At 37.8% G+C, this 16,868-nt stretch overlaps 3 protein-coding genes across 4 annotated transcripts in view; 2 read left to right on the plus strand and 1 right to left on the minus strand.

Annotated features, from left to right (window-relative positions):
• bloc1s3 (biogenesis of lysosomal organelles complex-1, subunit 3) lies at window positions 1-2,735 on the plus strand. Of its 2 annotated transcripts, none has more exons than XM_079482019.1 (2): window positions 1-226; window positions 1,508-2,570. In XM_079482019.1, exons 1-2 carry the CDS (start codon window positions 145-147, stop codon window positions 2,080-2,082), a joined length of 657 nt encoding a protein of 218 aa, XP_079338145.1. In that variant the 5' UTR covers window positions 1-144; the 3' UTR covers window positions 2,083-2,570. The 2 variants fall into 2 exon arrangements, with proteins under 2 accessions (XP_079338145.1, XP_079338146.1); XM_079482020.1 differs by lacking the exon at window positions 1-226 and adding an exon at window positions 891-960 and having other exon boundaries at window positions 1,508-2,735.
• On the minus strand, window positions 2,246-13,612 carry sesn3 (sestrin 3). Its single transcript, XM_079482018.1, has 10 exons — window positions 13,366-13,612; window positions 7,209-7,274; window positions 6,170-6,364; window positions 5,906-6,088; window positions 5,219-5,461; window positions 5,010-5,142; window positions 4,597-4,715; window positions 4,268-4,458; window positions 3,872-4,016; window positions 2,246-3,771 (listed from the first exon to the last, which is right to left on the minus strand). Exons 1-10 carry the CDS (start codon window positions 13,417-13,419, stop codon window positions 3,685-3,687), a joined length of 1,416 nt encoding a protein of 471 aa, XP_079338144.1. The 5' UTR covers window positions 13,420-13,612; the 3' UTR covers window positions 2,246-3,684.
• LOC306908083 (rho guanine nucleotide exchange factor 28) overlaps window positions 13,467-16,868 on the plus strand; it is a gene marked incomplete at its 5' end in the record, with an annotated part of 14,598 nt that continues 11,196 nt past the window's right edge. Inside the window, one exon of the mRNA XM_079480672.1 lies at window positions 13,467-13,663. Within this exon, the coding sequence (XP_079336798.1) occupies window positions 13,467-13,663 (197 nt within the window). The remainder of the gene's footprint in view (window positions 13,664-16,868) is intronic.

Consider the following 16,868-nt stretch of genomic DNA (forward strand, 5'->3'; position numbering starts at 1 on the left):
GTACATTGAATTAAAACACAAAAGTGCAGTGCCGGGTGTTTATGGCATCGCGATTGCGATATGATTAATCGTGCAGGACTACTGCACTGCCATTTAGCGTATTGATTTCAAATTGAAATTTGCTACCAACATGCTTTCATTAAAATGCGACAATATTTGATGATTGAGTCCACTCGTTTGATCGTGTTTAGCTGCAGCTGTCGTCAGTGTTTGGCAGTGGCATCAGGTATGTGCTAAAATACCAAATTGGAGACTGTATTCTGTCGATTTGGGCACTTAACAACACAACAAGATGATATTTATTACTCCTTATGTAGCAGAATCTTTGTGGTTTGAATTGGCCGCCTCCAGTTTTTTATTTCTTTATTATTGCTTTAAACATACAAATAATAACAGTCAAAACAGAAAAGAATAAACAAAAACAAAACACAAAGGGCGGAATCACGTAACTTAAACATATTGATAAATTATGGGAATTACATGACACTGAAAAAAGGAAAATAATTACAAACAGATAATGTTTTTAAGGCCCTTTTGTTCTCAGACAACTTAATTGAAATGAGGTATTTTTCAAGTTCTTTCAAAAATATGAAAAAAGAGGTTTCACATTTAAATATTTGGATTTATGAATATGAAACTTTGCTAGATAACAAGACCTTTTTTAGATTGATTATAATCTACAAAGTCTAGGACCTCATCCTTCCAAACAACACACATTCATTATAGATTTCAGACTTAATAAAACGTATAACATTTTGGTAAATGGACAATACCAAAAAGATGAACTACAGTTTAGGCCGCCTCCAGTTTTCCCTTTTTTTCGACTCGCCGTGACTCCTCCTCCTCAGACGCTTTAAAGCTTTTATTTTGAATTTTTGCATCTTCGGTTAGTTCCTGTTTCGAATTCGCTTCTCGTGACAGATCGTATGACACTTGGGTTGTGGATACAAACACCAACTGGTAAGAAAAACTACATATTTAATAATGAATCTTTGTACAATTTATTTGTACTATGCAATTTTTGTACATACGTTTAGGTGCTATTCAAGATACAGTGTCAACACTACGGTAAAGTTACATAAATAAACAAATGACATGTATACCATCACGGTACCGTGCTGAAAAAACATACAAAATCTAAATGGTTAGAATGTTTACAAATACCATTATGGACAATCGGGTGTTTACCATTAAATCCATGACAAAATCACTTTTTGTAGTTATTCCAGTACAATTTAATTGTGTTCTATTGGTTCCCATCTGCCAGATAACATCCCACTAAAATAACTCAACACATCATTATCAGAGAGACCATTATTGTTTCCATTAAAACCAAAGCAGTTCCCATTCTAACAATTTAAATCCATTACAATTTCTGTGAGGGTCTCTTACCTTTTGTACTTCTTGAGAGGGTTATCGAATGAATGATTCTGTGATGATGAAATATATCATTGTCTTTCTCACATTATTTGCTGATAATGAATGATTTCATCTTTCCGGCGTGCAGTCATGGCAAGCAACAAATTCCAGATCGTAGTCCAGGGTGAAGCGTCTGAAACCGACTCCGAGGATGAACTGTACCTCACATCCGCCCCTCCTGTGAGCACATCATCATCATCCATAGGGATGAAGGTTGCGGGAGAAGCCTCTGAAACTGACAGTGAGGATGAGGAAGAAAGAGCTCGGCAGCCGGCCTCTGAAACCCAACAGCATCTCCGTAAAGACCTGCCGCCCCTCATCATGATCAGAAACACTCCCGCGTCTGCGTCCACACAGGAGGATAGATCATCCCTGTATAAACCAGAGTCCGATCGGTTTAACACACTGCTCCAGCAGAAGCTTCAGGAAAGCAATGCGAGACTGTGTACAGATGTGAATCAAAGCCTGAGGCAGGTGTATCAGAGCGCTGCCAGAGACGTACGACAGGCGACGGCACATTTGAACAACTCGCAGACAGGCATCATCAACGCATCTCATAGCATCAGACTCATTCTAGAAGATCTGAAATCTGTTTCTGAGAAGATAGACATTATCACGAGCTGTCATTTACTGCCGGATATCACCATGCCTGAACAATCTTAATGCACTTTATTAGACATTTTAAAAGGCTGAGACGGTTGTGCATATTTTGCATTTATTTTAATTAATATACCATTTATAAGATTTTGTTTTACACTAAATAATGTGGAATGTGTCTAGATCTAAAGCAGCATGTTACTCAGTGATCACCCTCAGAAGTTTGTTTAGAAAGTTTATTGAAACATACAGTTCTGTGCAGGCCCAGCTGAGGTTCCAGAATAATATTGAGAAAAGAAATGCATAGCACAACTGTGTTCATCACAAGTATGAAATGCATCAGTCACAAACACATGACAATTACTCAAGAAACAATCTGCTAGATACAGTATATGCAAGTGAAGCTTCACTTTAGGCACTTTAATGACATTTTATAATCTAAACCTGGTTTTCTAAAGGCACTGTCCAGGAGCCTGGACTAAGCAACACTCTTCTGTCTCTTTCAATAAAGCTTATTTTTTCAATATGTATTAATTTCCAGACAAACTTAACAGATTGTTGAAGGAAACAGATGCTGGATCACGATTATAGATGTGCAAATACATAGAAACAAATTGAGAAATGTTTTGATTGACAAAAATGCAAAAAACTTGTTGGTACAGTCAGTCACACACGCACACATATGAACTCTGTCATGCTTGTGTGCACGGTTTTCTTTCACAGACGCACAATTGCATGAAGAGATGGCCAACGGATGTGCAAACACTTTGTCTTATACATACAGACATTTCAGGTAAGACGCGCTACATCTTTGATATCACACACAAACTCCCACAAACATAAAGTCACAAGGTGTATTAGTATTGAAACTACTATAGACTGCTAAAGAAAATGTGAACAAAAAGTAATTCTACTATACAAAGTATAACACCGAAAACGACAGGAAATATTAAGGATTGATAGTGCACTGTTAATGCTACAAAAGCTTGAGTGTACAGGTAAACAACTAAACCAAACTAAATTGATCTGAAAAAAACCCAATACATTCAATACAAACAAATAAGGTACTTTAAAGAATGTAAAAAAGGCTTTAAAAAAGAAAGAAAAGTCTCACATTATATAAAACACTGGAGTCTCACATTCTGTTGTTAACATTTACTGTACGGTGATATTACAATAGGAAAACCGTAATCTTTTCCAAAATATAGTTTTTCTAAGATGTGCAAGAAAAGAATGAAACGACTATCTTTAATAAGGATGTACACTCAATCCTCCAGTATTTCAGCTTACAGTATAAATGTGTTTTCAATAAGAACATATTGCACTTTAAAATGTGATCTGTCACGTCACGATGTCACAGGCTGTTGAGCTTATGTCACAAATGATGTCGTCCGATTGATCAGGTCAGGAGATTTTAATCGTTTTAATCAGCCAAATAATGTAACACCTTGTATATTTGAATGCTGGCATTCGTCTGACCATAAAGATCCGTTCCATTTAAAACCAGCAAAAATGACTGGCTATCCACCCACAAACACATCATCTTAAATGACTTGCCAAATGAAAGTAATTCAGTCTGATTGATCAGACAAATATGAAAGCCCCTATATAAAGGGTGAACTTTGATTAGATAAGTCATACAAAAGGTGTTGTATAAAGTCTGACTGGTCAGGTCATATAATGGGTGATAGCTCTCAAAGCATACAGCAGTTCTGCTTGCATTCGGGCCTCCATGAGAAGCAAATTCACATGAACCTAAAGAATAGAAGAAAATAGAACATATTTAGACCCCTTTATAAAAAAAGTCAAATAAAATCAGACTAATATTAATATTTTTAAAGAATGATCAAATTACCTTCTCTGAATGTCTGAACTGATGCCAGTAGCTCTCAAACATGCGGCGTGTGGTTCTCTCTGGGTAACATGTTACTGTTTTAATGTAAACCTTCAGACTACTTTCCAACAACTGATTTACTTCACCATAGTCATAATCGTCATACCTGTAGACACAGTAAGAAAACACATGTAATATTAGGAGGCTGAATTTGGTATTCCAAAAGCTTGCAGGATGTCAGATCATATTTGAACACTAGGGTGTGCTAGAGTCATATTCTTTATTTTGAATTAGTACCATACTTCTCTTTGCCATTTCCAAATGATCAGTGGTATGATACATGGCACATCCGATAACCAACAAACCACTGACTGAGTTTAAAAATGTTTGTGTGAACTTTGCAGGTCACGCACGTACCTTATACCGTACATACAGTGGACGTAATTGAACAGCGCCCTTCGCAGCATGCTGGTGTCCACCCCCTCGTGACTGGCCATGTTGTAATAGGTCAGATCACATGCAGTTCTAAACTTATCATCCAACAGGTGACCAACATCCGAGTACAACCTGTTCAACAGAGAGAAACCATGATCCTCCCATGTGTAGTCCTACAGATGAGAGAACAAAGCCCGGAGAAGGTCTGTCAATAATTTCTTATTAACCTGTTCCTAACAGGGTTATTAAGGGTGGGTGTAGATGATAATACTTTGTGTGTACTTTTGAGGGAGTGCGCGTGTCAATCTTACCTGTGCTTTAAAAGTGGGTGGGTTGTCTTCTGCACGTCGTGCAAAGTCCTGGTATCCAAACGACGGATCGGCCACAAACCGAGCCACGGGAGACGGAGGCGCACCCTCTTTGTCAAACCCTGAACATGCAAATAAGAGCTTTTGTAATACATTTTTTGTTTCATATAAGAAAAAAAACACATGGGTTTAAAAACAACACGAGGGTAAGTAAATGATAACAGAACATTTTGGGTGAACTTTCCCTTTAGTAAGGGAGCTTTTGTATAAATACAACCAAAACGGGAAGTGAAAGACAAAAATATGACAAAAATGGAGGAAAGAGAACAAAAATAATCATAATTGAAACAGAACGGTATATAACCTAAACAAACTGTCCAAAACTAACTTCGATTGTAAATGTGTGTATTTTTTACCTGTAGATACAACCAGAAGACTCTCTTTTTTCTCTTTCTCAAAGCGAGTGAACATCTCCTCTTCTGAAGCATCATCGTCTACTTTCTCCTCCTGCAATCTCTTCATTCTCTCCATCAGAGCCTCTAGTTCACTCTGGAATACACAACGACCGCACATGTGTCATATACAGATGTAACTCACGAAAACAACACATTCAAGCTAGTCTTACCCCAGCGTTACGCTGCGAGTTCCTGTTGGTCTGGTTGCTGTTTGTTAGGTGGCAGGTGCACAAACTGGCAATAGCTGGGGCGCAAAGGTCATCTGAGACCTCACTGACCTCTGTGACCTCAGGGTCAGGGTTGACACCACTACCAAATACAAAACTAGACAAGGCATGAAACTGAGCCAGCAGGACGACAGCGTGAACCAGCTCCGCCAAAGACCAGCTGTGTTCTCCTGTCTTCACCAGAGCCTGTGAAGAACATTTGGTTTTAGAACATTTAGAAATTTACATTTACATTTAGTCATTTAGCAGATGCTTTAATCGTGCTTATTATACTACATTTTTTATATATTAAATAATTTGTGAAGTTAGATTATATTCTTTCTGTTGTTCTATATGGTGCTGCATATAAAATACACCACAACACTTTTGCTCAGATTTTGCCCAGATTTTCAGTCTGGACATGTTGCAGAAAGTCTGTGCCAGTCTGCAGATTTGATCAGTTAAGTGTGTTTCTATCTGAAACCTTCAAAAGGTCTGCAAGTGTATGATGTCTGGTTCAGATTTGAAGTCTAGTAGTGTATTCCAGCCATTAAACATTGTGTAAATTTACTGTATGGATGACACACCCGTTTGAGTGTTATTGAGAGCACAGTATGTAGTATACAAGTCTAAACAACCTGTGTGCGTTACCTTTATATGCTGCTTAGTGATGAGCCAGGGCCTGTGTGCGAGGATTTTGTTTATCTCGTTGAGGTTGCGAAGTCGCTGCGGGCAGAACTCTAAACCTCTTAGCCAATCAGAACACACCCCTATCTGCTCGAACTCCTGCATGTGGTGACACACCAGCACCGAACACTGATGTCGTGCTGCGGCCTGAAAAAAGGAACAAAGACTCTCATAAAACTATTCGACTTGAACTAACTTCTCCCTTGAATGTAGTTAGCGAGTGTGTACCATTATAGCGATGTAATGTCTGTAGTGGAGTGGTAGCGGGCCATCCATCCTGAGGAGGTAATAGTGGCAGCGCAGGAAGGCTTGCAGGTAATGTGGGTGGAGCCCCATCACCTGTGTCAGGTTATCGACACGCCCATTGAACTCTTCATCTAAGTACATTACTGTGGAGTCACTTAGGGGCGTGGCTGCTATGATCTGAAGGTCACAGAGAATGAGGGTCTTTCACTTTTATTGTTTGGAGAGAGAGAGTAGCTTAAATATTATTCCAAATTTCTCTTCTTGAAGGAGAAAAGTAATATGGATTTGGAAAGATACGGAGGTGATGACAAACTTTAAAGACAAATTTACAACATGTTCTCGTGCTCATTTAGATTTCTGTTATGTTTTGTCAACTGAACAGATGACATCAAAGCACACAACAATATGAAACTAAAAAAGCTGTTTTTCTTTTAAAATGTATATAAGTACTTTGGCCGTACCATGGAGCATTTGTCACAATAAAACACCATGGTATTCTGATAAACCATTATTAAATATAATCAGGGAACGATGTAGATATGAAGAATATAATAGAAATGTTACCAAATTTCACTCTTAGTTTGTTGAAACTTGAAGCTTCAGATGTGTCTATTCTTACTGAGGGATTTTCAAAGAACGATAATGCCACATTTTGGAAAAAGGATCAAATGTCCTTTCTAAACATCAGTGCCAAGAAAGATGTGAACTCTGGTTGAGGTTCATCTTAATACAGCAAAGTGAGGACAGATGCTGTTGTTCAATTTACAATCCAAATACACTTTCTTAGATCCCCCAGCATGTTTTACTCAGATTCTGCAAAAGTCATCTTCTGAACTGGCTGAACTTAAAACAAATGTGAAATTAACACCAATTCACCCAAGAACAAAATCTGATAGTATCTGAATTGGGTGAACTGGGACTGTGTGAATATGTGTGAAACAATAGAATATGAACGTTTAAATAAAGTACTGCGGTGGAGCCATGGTAAAGCAAAAAAAAAAATACAACACAGTTTTGTTACCTCATTTTCTGGAATAAATGAGCTTGGTCCTGTTGATATATGTCTTGACATCTTCATTCCTTTTTCCTGTTAAATAAACAAGAAGAACATTAAAATAAGAAATAAGTTACCTTTTAGTTAACATTTACATTTGGTAGACGCTTTTATCCAAAGCGACTTACATTGCATTTTCCCATACATTTGTTTCTAAGTATGTGCAATCCCGTGGGGATCAAACCCACGACCTTTGCATTGTTAACGCCACGCTCTTACCACTGAGCTACAGGTTAAAACGTTTAATAATTTTTCACAATTAAACATACTGTGTGTACTTTAAAGGGAACATCATTCATTTTAGTGTTGATTTAGTTTCTCCCCACTGGGGTTTATTTTTTCGAATAACCCTCCCAGGCTTTTGTTCCAGCTACAGTGAGGACTTCCACGAAAGCTGTGTTTGGATTTCTATCTGTGTGTATGTGTCTGCTCGATTGGCTATATCATTGTAAGGGTCACTAGAGATTCAATTATTCACTGGTCTGAAAACTGGACACACCAAATCTCTTTACCTGTCATTCTTGTCCTCGCTTACTGCTTCATTTATTTTTCCTAGCGTCTTGGTTTATTCAGGATACTACACCCCACCACCACAAATACATACATGGTGTTGTATTTGTATTTGCTCAGAAGTGTTTTGCCTCCACTTTGTGTGCTGGATAGAGGCTTGTGGTATTTATAAAACACTAACCTACAAAAATAAGGGTCTGTATCCAAAAACCACAAGCACATTTAACAAAGTGGCAAATACAGATTTTTAAAAGTTTGTAAAGTATAAAAATGTCCCTTTTTCTATTATGAAATGTAATTTATCCTTTAATTGGCTCCTAGCCTGAGGTGTTTACCCAAAGACTTGTTGGACTGCAGTACTCCCTAGTGAAACTTATGAAATGAAAGATGTGAGAGGAAAACATTGTGCAACACCAAGACAAGGAGAGTTTTGTTTTTCATCAACACAGAGAGGGGTTTGTTACATCTGCGGCTTCATTGAAAAAGTCACAGATCTGCCTACATTAAGAAGCGCAAAAAGACTGCACAAAGAAACGTAAACAGGCAGCAAACAGGGAGGACAAACAAACATGTCCTGAAAGAGAGTGTTCCTTTATTAACCAGCTCTACTGAAACACATTCACAGTGTGCACAGTGGCCCGTAAAAGTATATAGAAAGTCAAGCATTTATTTAGAAATGTCACTTTTGTGAGCCATTATAGAATTCCTTTTTTACCAGATGATTTTATTGTCTCAATTTGTCTTCTTTTTATTTCGCTTTTTGATCTTTGTACCGCTCTCTTTAAATAAATGCTTTTTTATTTCTATAGCTTGTTATATAATGCAATGCATATTCTTGATGGGGCCACGTGCAAGCGCCTCTATTGCTTGATCTTTTGCTTCATCCACTGTCACCGGCAGAAGCTAGATTTGATCCCATAAATTGTTTTAATTACTAATGGCTGTAAATAGCCTACAAACATGTGCAATTTATAAACACAACATCTTTTATTTACAGACTCTGGTGACTGGAGATTTTAGCAGTGTTTTCAGAACTTTACAATTCCGTACCCGCCAAACAATAAACAACATTCTGTGTACATCCCCTCTCTCCAGACTCGCATAGACTATAGTCACACAAAATATATTATAATAATACGGCGCATATTTTACAATATTATGTATAATGAATTCAAATTTAAACATTGCAACACCTTTAAAGGGGTAGTTCACCCAAAAATGAGTTGCTAACATTTTTCCAAATATCTTTGTTTTCAACAGAACTAATTTATGCAGGTTTGGAACAACTTGTGGTTGAGTAACTCATGCCAGAATTTCCATTATTGGGTAAACTCTACCTTTAACTCTGAAATATCACACCTCAATTAAAAATGTTAGTCTCAAAAAGACTAAATTATTAAGAATGATGTGCGATCGGGATACTCTGCACGCAATGCAATTTTCAAAGAGACACTAGTATACTCTAAAGGTGGATTGTGGGATTCCCAGTTAGGGAACCACCTCTCTAGTGAAAATGTCAAACAAATTGAAATACATTTAGTTTGCTCTGTGTGGTTGAAGTGTGTAACCTCTGTGTACATTTGCGATGAGGCTGCACTGATTGGCCATCTCGACTGTTTGACACACATGGAAACATTGACACAGCATCATGACCTGCTCCTGGAAAACACATCACTGCTTCCAGCCAATCACAGCACACCATAATATCAGCACTGATAATGCCTGGGACTGTCATGCTGTGGTACCACGGCAACGATTCTGTAGTCATGACAGCATCATGAGTGTCCGTAGACAGAGATAGGGTCTTCCTCAAACAGCCTGGGACACTGTCCAGACAATATAGATACAGGACATCACACACCAGCACAGGCACTAAGACTTTCTAAGAATGTAAATAAACCCCTTAGTCCAGGATTTGGACATTGGGTATTGGACTGACAAACAAGAAGTACTTAAGTGTTAACCTGGTTACCTACATGTTTTAAAGTTTAATCTATTTACATTTATAAATAAAGTGTAGTCCTGATCAAAGAAGAAAATACCAAAAATTAAAATGAGGCGTGAAAAACTGAAAACTTTTCAAAGTTGTGTGGTTCTTTTAAAAATGACCACAGATAGTTAATAACAGGTGGTAACTTAGGCACTGAAATATACGATTGTTATAGAATGCTATAAAAAGCTATGATAACCATGTTGCCGTAACTAGATATTTACATTAATTTCTTAGAGGAAAATGTGAATTTTACCCATGCAGAAATAAATCTAGCAAGCAGACCTTATCTCTCTAAGTCTTCTGAAGCTTCAAAAAGCCATTCCTTGTTGAGTCCATTAAAATGATTACACAGGCTCTATATAAGAACGGAAATGTCTGAACCGAATACTGGCACTTGACATGTGGGGTATTAAAGGATGCTATTGTATCAGCTCTGTGTTTTTATTCAAGCTTTTGATCCAAAATGGCTGTCCAGGAATCCAATCGGTTTCTTTTCCTTCCAAGACCTGGCCGCCTGCCTTCAACTGAGACAAGGCCTACGTTGGGGTGTGTGTGTGTGTTTTAAAGACATTGTAAGAGGCTACTGTGCTTTGGCATTCAACGAGTTTAAAGACAGACTGAAACATAAGAAGAAAATAATTCAACTTTCTACATAGAATAAAATGGGTGAGAAACGAAAATATCTGATTGATGATAGAAGTACACGGGGAGAAGGATGTCTCAATCCAGATTCTGTTTCTAAAAACGTAGTGCTTCTGGGAGGAATCGGGTTAGTTTGGAACTCCGGTGAAGTTAATTTCATGGAATGAGAGATCTTGGCAATATATCTAAAGGTCAAAATGTAAAAATGTTGTTTAAAACCTGTATGACCTTTTTTCCTCTGTGGACAACAAAAAATATTCTGAGAATCTCTCAGTTTTGTTTATTCAATGAAAGTGAATGTCGCCAATGTTGTATATCAACGTTTTTTTAATCTCTTCTTTTGTGTTCTGCTGCAAATTAAAGTCATACAGGTTTTGAATGACAAAAGGCTGAGAAAATAATGAGACGTCATTTTTATTTTTGGGTGAACTGTCCCTTTAAAAAATGTCTACATTCTGTTCACTCTGAATACTTACTGTACTGACTCAGCTTACTGTTTTTCCAAACAAACAGACACAAGCTCATTCTTGTTTAACCAACGTTTGTTTTGAATTTCAATATTAGGAAATTTTACCAACAATTATGTCTCAATTTCCAGGCAATCAAAATAAACATAACACGATCCTACTTTGTTTACTTTGCAGTCTACTGTGATTTATGTGAATACATCTGACCCCATGTCATGCTAAACGTATTGCATTGTTTATCATTTCAGTTATCAGCAGCATTATGGTTCCTTCCTATCTCCTTTTACAATTCTTCGTATGGAGATCACTTCGATGCGTGAGAGGTCTCTGAATGACGGCATTAACTAATGAAAGATTATGCAATGTTGGCGAAATGCAGTTTATCTTGAACAGACGGTTAATGGCGTGTAAAGTGTTTCGATTATTGATCATTCTCAAGGTGATTTCAAGCCAAAGAACCCAGAGACACCGATATTGTCACTAGATGGGAATAGGGAAGTGTGCGATTCATTGGTCAATTATGTCACGCCAGCGCACACCAGCAGCTGGAGGAACAGGAAGTGTGTCGCCTGCTGAATCAGCAAAACTCTCTGAGGCAGCACAACTAATGCACAACTTCTGCGTATTTCTCCTGATGTGTGACAGTCAGGAATATAACAGCCAAATACAAAAGCACTGAAACAAGCCTTACGATTGCCACATAAGAGGCAACGGTTGGTTTTTCTCTAAAGCATGAATCAGTACACACAGAGTTGTGGAGGAAAATAAACAACAAAATAGGAATAAATTCATGTTAATAAAAAAAAAACTTCAACTTTATTTTGCAGCACAGTAGGGTAACAAAATTTAACAAGAGCAATTTTCTGGTTTATTCAGTTCTTGGTTTTCTAAAGACCTACATAATAAAAGTATTTTTGTAGATCTTTAGGCATTCTCTAAAAGGGACGGTTCCTTAAATTGTTCCAAATCTGTATACATGTTTTTGTTCTGATGAACACAGTGGAAGATATTTGTAAAAATGCTTGTGATTCTTGGCCATCACAGCAGAAAAAGTACAATGGTAGTCAAAGGTGCCCCAGAGTAAGGTTTGCTTTCTACAATACATTCTTCAGTATATCTACTTTTGTGTTCAACAAAACAAAGATATGTATACATTTTAAAAATGATAATTGTTTTCCTACCATGCTAGTTAACGGTGGCCAAGAACTGTTTGGTTAAAAACATTATTCCAAATATATTTTTCTGTGAAAGATGTTTACAGATCGGTAACAACTTGAGGGTGAGTAAATGATGACAGAATTTTCATTTGTGGCTGAACTGTTCCTTTAATGCACCATTTTGGTTCTCGTTTTTAAATATCCATCAACATGTCGTGGATTGATTTTAACATAATTATTTTCCCTTTCTTTCTTCTTTTTCAAAAAACAAATAAATAAAAATAAATAAATACTAACCTCACTGTTCTTAGCTTTGTATACTGTGCTAGGCTTTAATGGACTTGTTTTGATGCACTTATGTATTTTGTTGCCTGTGTTGTTATAATTACTTCCAATGTTTCCTCATCTGTAAATCGCTTTGGATAAAAGCGTCTGCTAAATGACTAAATGTAAATGTAAATATTCTGTCATTTGGCTCTGCTTTTTGCGAGACCTGAGAAAACAGAAGTGCATTTAGAAATGACCCCAGTCAGGCTAACCAACATATGTGTATGAGATAGCTGTCACATGAGAGATAACATAACACAGAGCAACAGGTCAATCAAAACCACACCACATGGCACAAAGCCAGAAGCGCCGTTTCCACAAATTCCCCAAACCTCATAATGACAGACTTTGGTCAAAATAAACAAAGCCATGCACTCAAAATAAATGTACCAATAGCCACTGTACAGCCCACAATATTACTTGTGTGGTCACCGACAGGATGATCAAGCAAGCGTTTCTGATAAATGGCCGGTCAGGTTTCTGTATTAAAGTCTGACTTGCAAGAACTTTGGCAGGGTATGTGTGAGACACAAAGATGAGCAGAGCAGAGCAGAAGTAGGTCATATGTGCTCAATATGATTAATGATAGCTAAAAATAACAGCTTGCTGCCAAAGAGAGACAGAGAGAGCAACAGGGCAAGATATATTAGAGAATTTCAGATGAGAAAGTGAGGATTGGATGCAAGCAAATGTGATTAAAGGGTACTGAGTAAATCATTTTAAGTCAAAGCTTTTAAAACTTTGCAAAACTTTAGTAACCCTGTTTATGACGGATTGGTTACCATTTGTATTACCATAGTTTTACTACAAATGAGACAAAGTACCGACTTGTAATATTTGTAGTGATTATGGTGTTACTACTAAAATGTGATGTTTTATATACAAGCAGCCTAACGTTTCATACTCTGACAGTGCAATATTGGTTCATCACAAAATATGTATTAATGTATGCATGCTTTAAAAAACAGATGCTTTTAAAACAAATGATAACATATTAGATGCAGAATCATAGAAAGAGTCAGCGCTACCTTCTCCCTGATCGTGTTCCGACAGTGGTTGCAGATGTCCGCGGTGCCGTTCATTTTTGCGCACTTAAACCCGGCGAAGATGACGAGTCCCGGTGTCAGTGATGGTCTGGTCTGGTCTGGGCATGTCCACTCTTCTCAGAGAAGTTAAGCAACTCAAGAAGGACCGACGACTATTTCGTGCGCCTCCCTGCCCGGTGCGCAAAGCTCTGCAAGTGTCCAACTTTTGCAGGAACGTGCGCAACACGCCCCCTCATCTGGCCTCTTTCTTTTCTAGTGATGTCCGATTCGAGAACGAGCGGTTCTTTTGAACCGATTCCGTGGAACCGACTCGCTTGGCGTTTGTCACTCGACTGCAGGAAGTGAGCTAGCGATATTGTGGCGATGAAGATGATATATGAAAACATGTGAGTAGGCCTAGTACACTACGTTTGACATAAGAGATGAAAGTTGTAGAGATAGAAACGTCCGAATGAACCGATTCGCTGAAATTAATCGGACAACTCTTCATTTGAGCCACTCCCACACCAACTCTCTCTCTCTCTCTCTCTCTCTTGTCCAGACATGTTCTTTTTAAGATTTAAAGGGCTTTAATTTTGCATACAGGTATTATTGTGTCTTAAATCCACTGAACATAACCATAGGTCAAAAGTTGGTAGATTATAAAGTCATAAATTATTTAACGTAAACATAATACAACAGTCTACAAATTTCTACTTTGTTTTTGCTTTTTTATGAAAAACAATTGTTCCTCTTCAACATGCATGTGCAGTACTTTCTTGGAAAGGAAAACAAATTATGTGGGCGCTCGAACAAGTCAAGGCAAACATTGTCCAGAGAGCAAACGAGAAAACAGAGCTCAACAATTGGCTTGAAAACATGAGCTTTGAATAGATCTGGAAATTGCTGACCGAGCAGAATGACCATCAGACAGTGTGGAAGGTGGCCAGACCCCGCAGGATTTTCACCCATGGGATCATGGAAACGGGCCGCGGTGTGCTACTAAAAACATTCCTCTGATCTCAGACTGATGTCGAAAAGTTCAGATGAAATTAACGCCGCCCAACATAAACTTGTTCACGCTGTGACACACTGTCGTCGAAGTAGATTGCACAAATATCTCTGAACTTCAAGTTTCTGCTTAAATTCAAGAATTTTGCCTTCATGTGAGAAACACGAGATATTTATCATGCACTGTCAGCAAATTTCATGATGATCCTTTAACCTTACACCCTTAAGGCAACAAAATCCACATGGATCTTATTTGGACAAAAGGCTAAATTTCTTCCCTTTCACCCGAGTTCAATTTCACCCGGCAACAACGTGATGTCATCAGAAGAGTTAAGTTAGCCAATGGGAGTGCAGACTGATCGGCCGTGAGGTCACAATGCTGTCTCCTAGCAATGGCAAAATGGTACTGGTGTGAACTTCCTGAGACAATCTTTTATGTAACACACTTAGGAATCATGTGTGTGTATTTTCACACATTTTACAACCTCAACACACACACACACACTCCTCTGAATGGCTCCTTGACTCATCTCATGGAGTGTTCTGTTTCCCTTACGCTTTGATTCACAATTACATTCTAAATTGTGTAATCGTGACCCGTTGATAACAACAAACGTTTTTGATTTACTTTCCCACGCATTAAAAATTCTCATGTTATTCTTCTGCAGTTCTTTGAGATATAGTGAGTCTATAACATTGACTCACTAATGACTTATGCAAAAAGGCAAAATCATTAAAACAATGTAAAATTATTATATAATTAACATAAATGATTATAATTACATATGTTAATATTTTTATAATTGTGGTGTCTGGCAAAAATAAAGTTCCAGAACAGAGGGTCCATATACAGTAAGAAGACCATTGCATGTGCACATATTGCAACAAAATGTTTTGTATTGACGATAACTTGATTGTTTTGCAAACATGGCAATAAAATATTTTTTACTTCATTTTATGCGTGCGTGTGGTGCTTTAAACGGGATATTATCCTGTAAAAGGACTGCCACCCATTTCCTTTTATTCTGTGAAGGCCTGTTTAGGAAGCCGACATCGTGTTTGTGTGTTCTTGTCTGTGTGCTGAATTACACACACACAATGATTCTCACTTCCTATTAAGTTCATCTTTAAACAACTTAGAGTAAACAAATTATGAATGTATATGCATGTGAGTGGCACCCTCTCTTTTTTAATATCATTTTAATATTGAATTTTCATTTATCGCCCACACAGACTAACTCTGTCTGTCCTATCACACAAATGATCTGTTATGCCTTCCTATTTCTTTAGATCATGAGAAAGTGGGAGAGCCTGTCGGACCAGCATTTCAACTCGTGAAGGTTACACAATATAACCTAAAGATTGTTTGATTGAATCTGTTAAATGCTAATTTCATCAAATGAACCCTCCAATCAAATTAAACACCTTTATTTTCTACTATGCTTTGTGTAAGCTAAAGCACCCATTTAGTAGTCCTGTTTTTTGTTTGATGAATCACACTTTGGGTCTCACTGAACATGTTCTGTTTGAGTGTTAGTTCAGCATTAGCATTACTTTAGAAGTGTATATTCACTTCAGTAGGTTTATACTGTTGTTTGTTGCTTATTGTGACACATAAAGGTCACTTGGTGTGACCATATAATCACCTCCAAATACACCGATCAAAGCCCTAAATTCCATGCAAAGGGAGCACAAAAGAGATCTTTCCAGCCCATTATACAAATATGCATGTTTACAGTGCAGATCCTAATCCGAATGCTTAGAGTAAACTTTTTACGTAACTTTTCATTTAGGCTTTAAACATGTCACGGGATTTGGAACAATGACTGTTTCATTGGGCACGGAATTTGAAAACAAGCAGGAGGAGACATATTTCATACTGGAGAAAACTTCCTGGAAATCTGGTTTCCATGAAACATATAGAAATGGGGGGTGGGGGAATGAGAGAGAGAGAGAGAGAGAGAGAGAGAGAGAGAGAGAGAGAGAGAGAGAGAGAGAGAGGGAGTATAACCATGTGCAGTAAAAAACCACTACTACAGTAGGTCATATAAAGTTTGGTATGCAAATGTAATAAAATAGCAAATATAAGACATAAAGCGAAGCAAGCAAGGAGAGAGAGTGTGTGTGTGTGTGTGTGTGTTTGTGTTAATTTTCCCGTCTAGGAAAACAGGAAGGAATGGTTAAGCCCCTGCGTGTAACTTTAGATTAGAAAAAATGAATCTTTGCAAACTTTCACTGGCAGTTTTATTTCTCAAACTATCTTGGTATTTTTTTAGATATGTGAGAGAGCGAAAGAGAGATAGAGGGGGTCAAACAGGCTGGTACTGGGGAATAGAAGTAAACAGAGTAACTGAGCATGTGGGGGTATGTGTGTGTTTGTTTGTGTGCGTGTGAGTATGTGTGTGTGCAGCAGTATAGAGGTCAACATATGTAGCTGCCATGATTTTCGGGGTTTTTTTGGGGGGCTGAGTTGTTTGGATAAGTGGGGGAAAGTT

Source organism: Barbatula barbatula (assembly GCF_947034865.1).
Source record: "Barbatula barbatula genome assembly, chromosome: 19".
Lineage (NCBI taxonomy): Eukaryota > Metazoa > Chordata > Actinopteri > Cypriniformes > Nemacheilidae > Barbatula > Barbatula barbatula.